The sequence below is a fragment of the Elephantulus edwardii genome, unplaced genomic scaffold, assembly GCF_000299155.1.
Source record: "Elephantulus edwardii isolate Elephantulus edwardi_28Jun2011 unplaced genomic scaffold, EleEdw1.0 scaffold00098, whole genome shotgun sequence".
NCBI lineage: Eukaryota > Metazoa > Chordata > Mammalia > Macroscelidea > Macroscelididae > Elephantulus > Elephantulus edwardii.
In genome coordinates, this window is record NW_006399848.1 from 6,858,566 (window position 1) to 6,870,291 (window position 11,726).

General features: G+C 43.2%; 1 protein-coding gene across 1 annotated transcript in view; it reads right to left on the reverse strand.

The window, feature by feature from the left end:
- The window catches only part of LOC102845320 (lanosterol 14-alpha demethylase-like), a 26,013-nt gene extending 17,695 nt beyond the window's left edge, over positions 1–8,318 (reverse strand). Inside the window, exons 1-3 of the mRNA XM_006891463.1 lie at positions 7,956–8,318; positions 6,204–6,302; positions 1,085–1,261 (exon numbers count right to left, since the gene is read on the reverse strand). Coding sequence (XP_006891525.1) covers positions 1,085–1,261; positions 6,204–6,302; positions 7,956–8,129 — 450 coding nt within the window. The 5' untranslated portion in view covers positions 8,130–8,318. The remainder of the gene's footprint in view (positions 1–1,084; positions 1,262–6,203; positions 6,303–7,955) is intronic.
- Between the last annotated feature and the right edge of the window lie 3,408 nt (positions 8,319–11,726).

The following is an 11,726-nucleotide window of genomic DNA, read 5'->3' on the forward strand; positions in this document are numbered from 1 at the left end:
CCCTCCTTTTCCCGGCAGAGCATCTGGTGGATTCGAACCGTGTGCCTCTGGGATTGTAGTTGCAGCTCCTTGCCACTAGGCCACCAGAGCTCCCCTCTTTGCAACTTTTTGAGAAAGCGCCATACCGCCTTCCACAGTGGTTGCCCCATGTATAGTTTTTTATAACTGGTTAGCTCTCCAAGGCAGTCACCCTAAAATAAAATACCCATTGTTAATTAGCCCTGTATGGTGTTTAACGATTTACGGTTACAAATGGCTTCCCTAGCCACTGACTGACTTTCCCATGTGGATGAGTAGAAATAAGCAAATAGTGTTCCACAAGAGGACTGGCCAGTCTGGTCATTAAATGAAGCTGATATAGCAGCGTAATTGGAGAATCTTCCCCACCAGCAAAGACACACAGGAATGTAAAGCATCCTGCATCCTTTAGGGTCAACCACCAGGCCAATGGGAACAGTTATTTTTAACAGCTGCAACAGAGAAGTAGGGGCTTGACAAGAGTTGAAGAGGACCTTAGGACTGCTATCGCATGGAACCCAAATTAAGAGCCATTGCCCAAGTTCGTGGGTGGACTGGGTAGCAGGATTGAGAGCTTTGTAACACCGGCCAAAAGCCAAGAAGCTCAAGGCTGAGGTGCCTGCGAGCACATTTCAGAAGCTATCCTGACTGAGTGATTACTTCTCACTGACAACCTGAATTATAGCCTTTGATTTCCCTAATAGGGTTCTGTTTGGTCTGTGAACATTGGATTTTGGACCTAGTAAATCAGTAAGATTGGTACTGGGATAAATTGGAAAGAGGAGTGGGAACATGGAAACATGCCTACTCTTATGGGAACTGGGTTTAGGTTTTTCATTTTGTTGACTAGGACAGTTGCCTCCTGTGAAGTTGGTAAAGGTCAGATATGGCTGAACCCACACAGTCCTTGCTATTAGTACACCCTGGCTTCTCTTCTTTTCAATATCTTATTGCTCTTCAAATTTTTAAACCAAAGTATATATTGTCTATACATTCTAAATTAATATATTTGTATTAACTAGTCACATCTGTTTAGATTGATCTTCCTTCAACATTTATCACCTACCGGATTAGGCACATCATATGCAACTCCCTTTCCAAACACAGGCGTTGTCAGACGACTGTAGACATCTTCTGCATTCAGATCTTCATTTTTACTATTAAAAAGAAGTGCAGCTGCATCACTCCCCAGAAGATAAGTAAAGGTCTTGCCTACCATGGTAAAGCTAAATACTGGTCCATACTAAAAAGAGAACAGAATGACAATGATGTTACCACAAAGGATATACCACTAGACTAATTTTTAAAGCCTAAAATCTTATGTTTTTGAAAAAGCAAAACCTTCTTATTACAGATAATTCTGCAATGAACACCTCTGAGAATACAGATTATTTTTCCTTGAACTAAAAAGAATTTCTAGAGTAGGCAAAGAATATGACCATTTTGTAATGCTTACTATATGAGAACTTCAGAGGTTAATACCAACTTTACCACAATCTCACCAAAAGTGAATGATTTAATTTCTTCATTAATGTTCTTAGGCATAAGACTACTTCCTTGATGTTTTCTGATTATTACTGAAGACTAACTATATAAACAATCAATAACCAACTCTCTGTTAAGCAGAGTTTGGGGATATAACAGTGAATAAAATAAGTGTCCTATTTAATAAAGCTTAGGCTATTTGAAAAGATGTAAATTAATCAAATAATCACATAATTGTTGCTGAGTCAATTTCAATTTTTAGTGATCCTACAGGACAGAGTAGAACTTCCCCACAGGATTTCCTAGGCCATAATCTTTACATGTGCAGATCGCCAAGTTTTTCTTCCTACAAAATTGCTAGTAGGTTTGAAAGACTGGCTTTCATTTCACAGCCACACCCTTAAACACTGCACTTAGTGCAAGTCAGTTCTGAATCATAGCAACACACTGGCAGGATTCTGAAGCTGCAACTCTCAACAGAAGACTGGCCATCTTTCTCCCAAGAAGTAATTAACTAGTGGATTCAAACTGTCAGATGGAGCCTTTGGGTTAGGAACTCAACACCCTATATAAATTGGGCCACCAATACTACAAATAGGTCCTCACAGAATTAGAGAGTTGCTTTGGACTGGGTTTTGTATACACATCCTGTCACAAATGCAAGTATCAATATTGAAAGACCAGAACAAAAGATAATGAACAACTTGGGCTACCAAATTTTATTTTCTCAGGAAAAAAACACACTTCATAATTCACAGGGTGCAGCAATGAGCCAAAAACCAACTTATTAAATGGGCACACTGTGTTGCACACCTCCTTCAGGGTAGAAGTATGCCAAAGAATTAGAACAGGCAATTCCATGCATGTGTTATCTGTAACAGGTGGAGATAAAGATGTGAAGGGCAGGCCCACAGGTTGTTATAGATTTCATTGCATCCAATAACACTCCCATGTACGTAATGGCATAAAAATGTTTAAAACTGTGAGGATCTGTCATGATTTGACAAACCAAATAATTGTAAAAGGATTAAGGGTGGAATGTCAGACGCATTAACACCATGATGCAGAATGAATAACCCCACTGTGTGGCCTGTATTATCTTTTTCTCTTACTAGAAATTAAGGGGAAGGGAACCTTAGTACCACTAAGAAATAATTGCCAGGAAGTATGTTCCTTTGGACCTTGTTTCCTGTGTGAGGGCACACAGAATTTCCAAAGAAACAAAGAGAATAGACTTTCCCCTTGAGCTGGCACCCTGAATTTGGACTGGAGGTTAACAAATTACAGTACAATCCTGAAGGCACATAGTTCAAATCCACCTACTGTTCTGCGGAAGAAGGATGGGCAATCTCCTCCCATGTGATTAACTGCCTCTGAAAACTCACCAGAGGGTCAGCAATGGATGGGTCAGTTCCGACTCAATGGTACTCAACAACTATAAGCCTCGTAAACTACAAGGATAAATTTCCATTTACGCTTTGTTCTAGCAGCACTAGATAACTAAGACCCCTGCCTTCATGAGTGTATGCTCACACACTTGAGAAGGGTATAGGGAGAATCAACAATGCAAAGTTTTTTATATATGGAGAAGAGGGAATGGGAGAAGATGCTGCTGTCACCGTGCAATTCTCCTCCACATCACCTCAAACTCTATTTTCCCTGCTGGATGATACAAGTCCCAAGAAAAAGGTTGCATCTGCAGGTGCTAGAGCAAGAGTGATCCCCAAGCAAGAGACTGTAATGATACCTGTAAGCCTGAATGGAAGGAGTTCCAAGAGCCTGATTGTATGGCCTATACATTGTCCACATCTGGCAAAACTGGTGTTGACAGTGAATACTGCCATATGCCTAGAACCCAAGATAGTTCACTAGTATTGTACACACTTGAACCTAGACTGGATTTGCTATTGGTTATCTGTACCAGGGGGAGAAGGATGGGCACTCTCTTCCTGTGTGATCGACTGCCTCTGAAAACCCACTGGAGGGTCTGCTATGGGTCGGTTCTGACTCGATGGCACACAACAACAATCTGTACCAGCACAACAGCTGAGCCTGATGGTGGAAGTTTAGATCAGAATAAATGATAAATGGAAGGAAGGAGAAATACTTGCTGATGTTATAGGGATGAAAAAAAGGGTTATGCAGCAGGTAGAATATAACACCATGCTGATATATCAAAAAAAGTCAAAGGAAAGGAATAACCTTTTGAATTTCATCAGAGCCTAGAAAGTGAAGACAAGACAAACTTGTAGAGAACTTGACCAGATCAGATCAGTTAGGCGCCTCCAGCTCACATGAACAGCTGAGTAACCTCACCTTGGGACTCTGCCCAAAGCCAATGACTGTTTGGATTGGTACAATGATTGGGAGGGGTAAAATGACAGCCTGCATGACTTAATTGATGTGGCTCTCCTCAGCCATTGCTTTTTCCTTTTACTACATAGTTATGTGGTGGTGTTGCCTTTAGGTGCCATCAAGTCAACTACCACTCACAGTGACCCTATGAACAACAGATGAACAAACTTGCCCTATCCTGCACCATCCTCATGATCTCCTAACATGCTGTGAGTCCACTGTTACAGATACTGTATCAACACATCTTGTTGATGTTGTTATTGTTATGCACCATCAAGACAGACCTGAATCATAGCTGACCTTCCAGCAGGTTTTCTGAGGCAGTTAATCACAGGGGAGGAGATTATCCATCTTTCTCTCACAGAGCAGATGGTGGATTCAAATTGCATGCTTTTGGGTTGGCAGCACAACTCCTTTCCACCAAACCACCAGTTTGGACTTGACAGCAGTGAGTGTGTATGAGAGTACTAGAAAAAGTACTAAGAGCTTGGGGAGGTATGGTGGATATCAGAATTGCTAGAAGATGTGTAGCAAAGGGGATGTCTGACTTCACAGTAATCAGCTTTGTGCTAGTGATATTGCTGCTGATGTGTCCTTCCCCTTGTGAAGTTAGTGGAGGTCAAACACTGCCTCTAGACAACCACTGTATTGTTATTAGAGATATCTAAGTCTGGAGCTCAGAGAATAGACTTGAGCCAGAGACATTAATTTGGTAGTCATATAGTAAATAAGGGAAGTTAAAAGTATAGGTAAGAGTAGCAAAGAAAGAATAAAGGACAAGAAGACCTAGGACTGAACCTCAGAGAACACCACATTTAACAGCCAGATAAAGTCCAAAAAATTAGCTGAAGATAAAGCAGTCAAGGAGACAGGAGAAAAACCAAGGTAAGAGTCACAGGAAGTACATATTTTAAGAAGCAGGGAATAGTTCCTAGTAAAGAATATAGCGGACAGGTCATGAAGACTGAGTAAGTGACACAGAATTTGTTGGTGATGGGACTAGAATCTTTAAAGGACACTAATAGAGAACATAAAGACACTTCACCAAAGACATTCAGATGGCTAATAAATACATGAATAAATGCTAAAGAACATTAGCTATCTGAGAGATGCAAATTAAAACAATGAGATAGCATCTCACCCAGCAACAACAGCAAAATTCAATAGGACAGTAAACAACAAATCCTGATAAGAGTACAGACACTGGAACTTTATTCACTGCTGGCAGGAATATAAAATGTATAACCACTATGAAAAGAGGTTTGGTGCTACCAGAGAAAGCAAAAAATGTAAATACCATTTGATCCAGTAATTCTACTGTTACATTGTTGTTACTGTGTGCCATCAAGTCAGAATCAACTTATAACTGACTTTCCAGTAGGTTTTCAGAGACAGTAAATTATACAGGAAGAGACAGCCCATCTTTCTCCTATGAAGAAGCTGGTGGATCTGAACTGCATGCCTTTGGGTTGGCAACAATATTCTAAAGAAATAACAGCTATGCAGTGAAGAGATATATGCATATCTGTGTGTTCACAGCATTGGTATTTACAGAAAACAAAGAGATGGAAACAAGTGTGTATCAATGAACAAACAGTTAAAAAAACTATAGTACATACTCACACAATGAACTACCTGTGCAAGAGAGCATTACACTGAGTGAAATAAGTCAATCTCGAAAGGGCAAACAGTGCATAAGACCACCATCATAATAAGCCAAAGAGAGGTTTACACACAGATTTATTATTGTTGGATAGTTACAAGAGATGAGACAAGAGAGAAAGAATAGTAAAAAAAATAATAAATAGCACTTACTTAAGATAGGTGAAGAGACAAAATACAAGTAGGGCAAGATCAAATATTGTGATATTATAACTAATGTTATAAATCAAAATGTGTATGAATGACTGAATGAAAAGCCCATATGCTTTATGAACTTCCAGTCAAATCACAATAATTTAAATACATGTGTGTTTGTGTTTATATCTTTTTAAAAAATATTTTTTATTATTATTATTATTATTTTGTGTGTACTGTCCAATCAGATCTGACTGCACAGGAGGAGATTGTCCCTCCTCCTTCAACAGAGCATCTGGTGGGTTCAAACCATGCACCTCTGGGATTGCAGTGCAGCCTCCTGCCACCAGATATATATATATATAATTGGTACAGGGTAGAGCAGTATTTAGGGCTGTTGTACAGAGGATCACTATGAGTCACAGGCAACTCGACAGCACATAACAATTTCTTAAAGTCACTCACACATTTTTGTTACAGAAGCACCAGGAAACTAAGACACATTTGAAAGAAAATACTGAAAACTATGCCTTTAAATTACTACTTACCTTCTCATATGCGTTTTCTAAGAATTCAATTGGACTTCTCCCAAATGCTACCGCATGTCCAAGGAATGGAATTGGAGAGAAGATATAAGGTGGACTTTTCTGCAATACAAGACCAAATAAAAAAACCTTTTCATTATCATTTTCCTATTTATTTGAAATGAACTAAAGGAATTTACATAAAATGTCAAGATCACTTAAGAATAGCCAAATTGCCAGTTATTTTGAGAGCAGCCACAATCTAGAGAATATAGATTCAAGACAAAGTATAGAATAAACAACTAGATAAGACTTTGCCATTTCAGAAGCCAGACACTGTCCAAAACATGCCAGATACTATTGATGACTTTAAGTCAACTTTTCTAACAGGAGCAAAAAGCCAGAATGCCAGTGTCACAGCTTCCTCACCAGTGGTTTCTATTATCATTCACAATTTTAGTCACAAAATCCTGCCTAAAGGAGGTTTAGGAAATGTTTAAGAAACTACATTTATCCATACACAAAAGATAATCTCATATTTTCCTCCTTATATATTAACAGGATCCTCTGACTTTAAAGATAAAGGAAGAAAAGTAGATCAGTTCTAGCTGGAACTCTCCAGTACTCACCATAAAGGGAATTTTAGATGTCCCAAAATGAGACTTGCAACATTAAGTCTCCTGGAAATCAAACTTGCAAAGATGAAAAGGGATATTCCTCAGATCTTTGGTGGTTTCAAACAGGAAGAAGCACCACAAATTCAGAGTACTTCTCAGATAATAACAGTATTTAAACCACTAAAATGCACCTTGTCTTTCTAAACATAGATGAATTTCCTCAAAAATCACACGTGTAGGAAAAAATAATACCTTTGTTTTATGCTTGCTCAAACAAAAATTATTTAAAGAGATAGTTCGAAAACGATATAATTATTCCACTGTCAGAAAAAAAAAAGTTGACTAGTAAAGAATGCATTCACCAAATATATCTAGGGGACATGAAGTCAATGGTCAATAGGCATTCTATTAGAGAAACTTCTTTTATTAGCATAATGGGAAAGTTCTTACAATACTCCAATCACTCCCACTCTCCCAAACTGAATAAATCTCCCTTCACACTGATATAAATCGCCATCAAGGGCAATGTCACAGCCCACAAGATGCTGAACCACACAAGAGCAGCTACTAGAACAATGGTCACCAAGGCCACTGCTGTCAAGAACAAAGCCACCAGGGCACCCACCAAGGTCCCCAGAACCACTACAGCAGCCAACACAGCCACGAGGGCGCTCAATGCAATAGCCAGGGCGACGGCTGCCAGTCCAAGCACGGCCACTACAGCAACCAGTGCTGCAGCCAGTACCGCCACCACCACGACCACAATCGCTGCCAGAACGACTCCAGCCAAGACCACCAACACGGCCAGCGTGGCCACAGCGACCACCAGAACTGTAGCCACCAGCACGGCCACCAGCACCAAAGCCAGCAAGGACACGGTGACGGCTGCTACCAAGGCCACCAGCAACAGTGCGGCCGCCATGGTCACTACCCAGGCCCCCAGCGCGCCCACCACCACGACTCCACCGAGAACAGCGGCCGCTGCAGCCGCCAGCGCTGCAGCAGCCACCAGCCCCAGAGCCATGAACACAGCCGCCATCCCCAGTCCTGCGAGCGCCGCCAGGGCGCAAGTCAGCACGGTGGCCACGGCTCCCACCAGCCCTTCCGCTGCCTTGATCGCCGTCGAACCTCCCTCCCGGACCCCCGGGGGTACACCTACCGCCCCGGCCGGCAGCTGGGCTAGGTGGCCGACGGCGAGGCGGAGCAGGTAGACCAGACTGAGGGTGAAAGTGCAGGCGATCAAAAGCATGGACAGGAGGCTGCCGCCTGTCACCTTCTCCATCGCCTGCCCCAGCACCGACCCGCCTGCCTGCAGAAGGCCCAGCAGCGCCATCCCGGCCGCCACCGCCGCTTCAGCCCGTCGGAGACGCTGGAGGCCGAGGTCGCCTTCGCTCCTCAGATTCGATGGAGCGATAAAAGCTGGCAGATGGGCGTCGCGAGGCGGCCTCGGCCCCCAGGTCTCCTTCTAAACCCAGCCCCACCCTCTACCCCTCACTCCCTCACGCACCACCCTGCGCGTCACATAGGGGCGTGGCCTCTGCTTCGTCACGCCCCTTAGCAAAGCTCTGGTATTCTTGCGCCTTCGGCGGGAACCTGAGAGTGGCGTGCGCCTCCAAGGCACTCGGTCATGGGAACAGGGGAGAAGACAGACTTCAGGGGAAATTACCCCTTGAGACGCTCTGGCCACCCCGGCCTGAGCGCCTTGGGTGCGGGGCTCTGGGACACACAACTGGGAGGAACAGGCGGAGGGATCTGCAGACGCGGATGCACCGCGCAGGCACGCTTTGTGATTGCACCGCGCGCCTCTGAGGTGATGTCGGCCTATTTCGCGTCAGCGGTTCTGGTGGCGTGAGCACCGCCCCCTGCCGGGGCGGAATAGGGGCCACAAGGCGGGCTCCCCTGCGGCCGCATGCACCCGCCTAGACAGCGGGACAGCTCTAAATAAACGCTTGGAGTTGTGAATAGGAACCCCACAGTGAGAGACGGGGACATGGGCCATCCTTGCCACCTGAATTCATAGTGGTTTGACAAGCATTAAAATTGGGGCATACGTACCAGGATCGTTAAAAGACACCTTGATGTAGGAGTTTGCAGTCAAAAAAGATTTTTAAGCAGTGGCTCAATGCTACAGGCAAAGACAGCTTTAGCTAGTCTACTCCTGAGGTTTCTAGGGAGCATCTCCTGTCAGATTACTCTCAGATCAGATTATTTATTGTGTCCACATCAAGAGTCAGGTACTGGACACTGAGAATATTGCTATGTGCCACAAAAGCTGCAAGATCCATAAACATGAAAATCACAATGCCTGCTAGAAGCCTCAGGAAATGCAAAATCTCTACCTCCTCCTACTCCCCTTGGCAACTTGCTCCTCCTGTAAAGCCTGTCTATATCCTCCTGATTGCCCTCTTCCTTAAGCCTCAAATCTGTTAGATCACCAGAACTAGTGTTACTACTGAACACCAAGGGGTTCTTTCCCTAGTCAATAGCCAATAAGACAAACAGATTGCAATATCCATAAGAACTTTATTACGCAGATCTGGGAGACAGCAAGTCACATCCAAAACTGCCTCCCCATCTGTGAATGGTCATGGGCTTTTATAGGAGGGTGAGGCTCACTTAACAATGCACTTTTGTTAGTAAAAAAATAGTTTCTACATCTGAAAATAACAGTTCATATTTAAGTACTAGTAATTCAGAAAGGGTTTTTCTCTCTGGAGACTAAGGTGCACCTGATACAGGCCATGGTCTTCGCAATCACTTGTTATGCATCAGAGAGTTGGGCAATGACTAGGGAAGGATAGAAGAATTTATGCCTTTGAGCTGTGATGCTGGAGGAAGTATTGAGGGTACCATGGACTGCCAGGAAAACAAACAGATTCAGCCTTGAAAGGGTTAAACCGGGAGGCTCCTTGGAGGCAAGGATTCTGAGGATCCATTTAACATACTTTGGACACGTTGTAAGGAGAGACCGAGGGACCGGTCCTTGGAGAGGGATATCATGCTTGGGAGGGTGGAGGGACAGCGCAGGAGGCGAAGGCCCTCTATGAGGTGGATTGATTCAGTGACTGGGGTAATCAGGATGGGTGTGTCGGAGAGAGTGCGATTGGCACAGGACAGAGTTTAGGGCTGTTGCAAGCGACTCGACGGCACACAACAACAACAAACATATATTATTGGGGAGGGGAGAACCCATAACTAAAATTTAAAGGTTCATGGGTTTTTTTTGAGAAAATTTGTATTTAGGATTAGCCAGCTAATTGAGGATTAGTCCTCAATTTAGATGATCCCAATAGGTCTTCTTCTCTCCATCAGGTCTAATCAAGGTGTTGCCGTTGGCCACATCAATGTCATAGAGCTTCTTTACAGCTTGTTTAATTTGGTGCTTTTTGACCATCCACAATGAACACAAGTGTGTTGTTATAATCCATCTTCTTCATGGCCGCCTCGGTGGTCATGGGAAACTTGATGATGGCATAGTGATCAAGATTGTTTCTCCTGGGGACGCTCTTCTGAGGGTATTTGGGCTATCTTCGGAGTCTAAGCATCTTGGGGCACCAGAAGGTGGGTGATGTGCAAATCTTTTATTTTGTGGCTGTGGATGCCGTTCAGGACTGCCGTCTCGGCCTTTAATGCCTTTGGCTTTGGCTTCCGTTTTGGGAGGGGCAGGGGCTTCCTTCTTCACCTTGAGTCTTTCTCAAAGTTTCCAATTTCCTGTGTTAGCACCAGGCATCCTCTTATTAATCAGCTCTGTGGTTGTCTTGCCACCTTGTTTCTCCTGTCGTTTTCCTGTTTTCATATTTCTGTTTTTGGGATTTATCTTTAGGATTTTACAAAAGTAATTGCAGCCTGCTAATATTTACTCGATTCTGTCACATGGAACAAGACTCCCGAATTCGAGACAAACTATTACTCAGGACACAACAAACAGAAGAAGTTGCAGTATGTGTATATATCAATTCACTTTGTCCCCAGATGGATGTTAAACACTGAACTTGAAGAGCAAAACACTTTACCTATCTTTCTGCCATCTTTCCGGGCCACCATAATGGTGCGCATGAACGTCCTGGCCGTTTCTCTTAAGAGCATTGACAATGCGGAGAAGAGACGCAAGTGCCAGGTTCTTATCAGGCCGTGCTCCAAAGTCATCGTTAGGTTCCTGACCGTGATGATGAATCATGGCTATACTGGCGAATTCGACATTATTGATGCTAACAGAGCGGGGGAAATTGTTGTCAACCTCACAGGCAGGTTAAACAAGTGTGGCGTTATCAGCCCCAGATTTGATGTGCAGCTCAAAGATTTAGAAAAGTGGCAGAATAATCTGTTCCCATCCCATCAGTTCTGTTTCATTGTACTGACAATCTCAGCTGGCATCAAGGACCATGAGGAAGCAAGACAAAAAACACATAGGAGGAAAAATATGGGAGCAAGAGATACACATGGAGGAGTTCTCCAGGCAGGGGAAGATTTCCAAGTAAATGATGCAATCATGTGTTTATTTGTGCTTATTTACTAACCTGTGGGAGCACTGGTAGCTGAGTGGTAAGAAGCTGTGTTGCCAACCCAAAGGCACACTGTTCAAATTTACCAGGTGCTCCATGGGAGAAAAATGGGCAATCTTTTTACAGCAACACTAATCTTTAGAAATCTTGATCCCTATCAGGAATTGTAAATACTAAAAGAAGAATTGCTTTTCCAGGAAGTTGCTGTGGGATGGGAAGAGAGACAGATGGCAACCTCACGTAGAAGGAGAATTTTTTATTCCATATAAAATGTGAAATTGTTCACTACAAATTAGCAAGCAAGAACAAGTAAACCTATGCTTATCTCGTTTATTGGTTAATATATCACTGCTCCCAAAAACATCCTTCTTTGTTTATGTAGCTTCTTATCCATTCTTAATAATTCAAGACAGCTTTCCCTTCCCTCA